The following is a 1,060-nucleotide window of genomic DNA, read 5'->3' as shown; positions in this document are numbered from 1 at the left end:
AACGTCTGTCTCTGTAGGGATCCTTTCCATAAGTCATCAGACATCTAAAATAACAATCTGAGCCTGTCAGTGGCAAAAACAAGCAGACTTTGAATTGATGGTGCATATTGCTCTGCATGGTTACATTGCAGCCTGTTTGGCTGCTGCATCGTTCATTGCTGCATTTGTCACTTCTGCACCAAAATGTGGGAAAAAGGGGGTCCAGGTTGAAAAATAACAGAGTTACCCTTCAACGTTACTGTATATTTAGTTTTATTTCTTTGGTGAGGTTTTGAATCACTTTGTTTTGTTTCAGGGTGTGTGGGCTCCAGATGGGGAAAATGTCAAAATACCAGTGGCAATTAAGGTGTTACGAGAGAACACCTCGCCAAAAGCCAATAAAGAGATCCTTGATGTGAGTAAAAGCCAGATACACACAGTTAACAGTACACATGAATACAGCTTTAACCCTTCAACATATTTCTTCTTTAGGAGGCCTATGTGATGGCAGGAGTGGCCAGCCCCTACGTGTGCCGTCTGCTGGGGATTTGTCTGACCTCCACGGTGCAGCTTGTAACTCAGCTGATGCCGTACGGCTGTCTCCTAGACTACGTCAGGGAGAACAAGGACCGCATTGGCTCCCAGTACCTCCTCAACTGGTGTGTCCAGATCGCCAAGGTATGTAAACAAGAAACAAGGTTATTATCATCTTGTACTAGACATACTTGTACGACTGCTTGTATTAGTAGGAGGAGTGTGTGAGTGTTTTTCTTGGCAAAGCAACAGTGTCTGAATGTTGCTGTTGATTTTTCTCTGTCGTATTTTTTCTTTCACACTTGATGTGGTACCAGCTTGTGTATTTGTGAACACATGGATTTGTGGGTGATGGATCTGCGTGTGTGTTGGTGTAGGGGATGAATTATCTGGAGGAGGTCCGGCTGGTCCACAGAGATTTGGCTGCCCGCAATGTTCTGGTCAAGAACCCGAACCATGTGAAGATCACTGACTTTGGTCTGGCTCGTCTGCTCGATATAGACGAGACTGAATATCATGCTGATGGAGGGAAGGTAGGACGGGACTG

At 45.2% G+C, this 1,060-nt stretch overlaps 1 protein-coding gene across 1 annotated transcript; it reads left to right on the top strand.

The window, feature by feature from the left end:
• Positions 1 to 293: 293 nt before the first annotated feature.
• LOC121965440 (receptor tyrosine-protein kinase erbB-2-like) lies at positions 294 to 1,046 on the top strand (the record flags this gene model as incomplete). The annotated part of the gene is made up of 3 exons (XM_042515584.1): positions 294 to 394; positions 472 to 657; positions 891 to 1,046. Coding segments are annotated over exons 2-3 (330 nt in total), but the record flags the coding sequence as incomplete, so codon positions are not given.
• Positions 1,047 to 1,060: the final 14 nt, after the last annotated feature.

The sequence above is a fragment of the Plectropomus leopardus genome, unplaced genomic scaffold, assembly GCF_008729295.1.
Source record: "Plectropomus leopardus isolate mb unplaced genomic scaffold, YSFRI_Pleo_2.0 unplaced_scaffold20014, whole genome shotgun sequence".
In the NCBI taxonomy this organism is placed as follows: Eukaryota; Metazoa; Chordata; class Actinopteri; order Perciformes; family Serranidae; genus Plectropomus; species Plectropomus leopardus.
The sequence above is the reverse complement of the archived record's forward strand: the minus strand, read 5'-3'. Positions and strand labels throughout refer to the sequence as shown.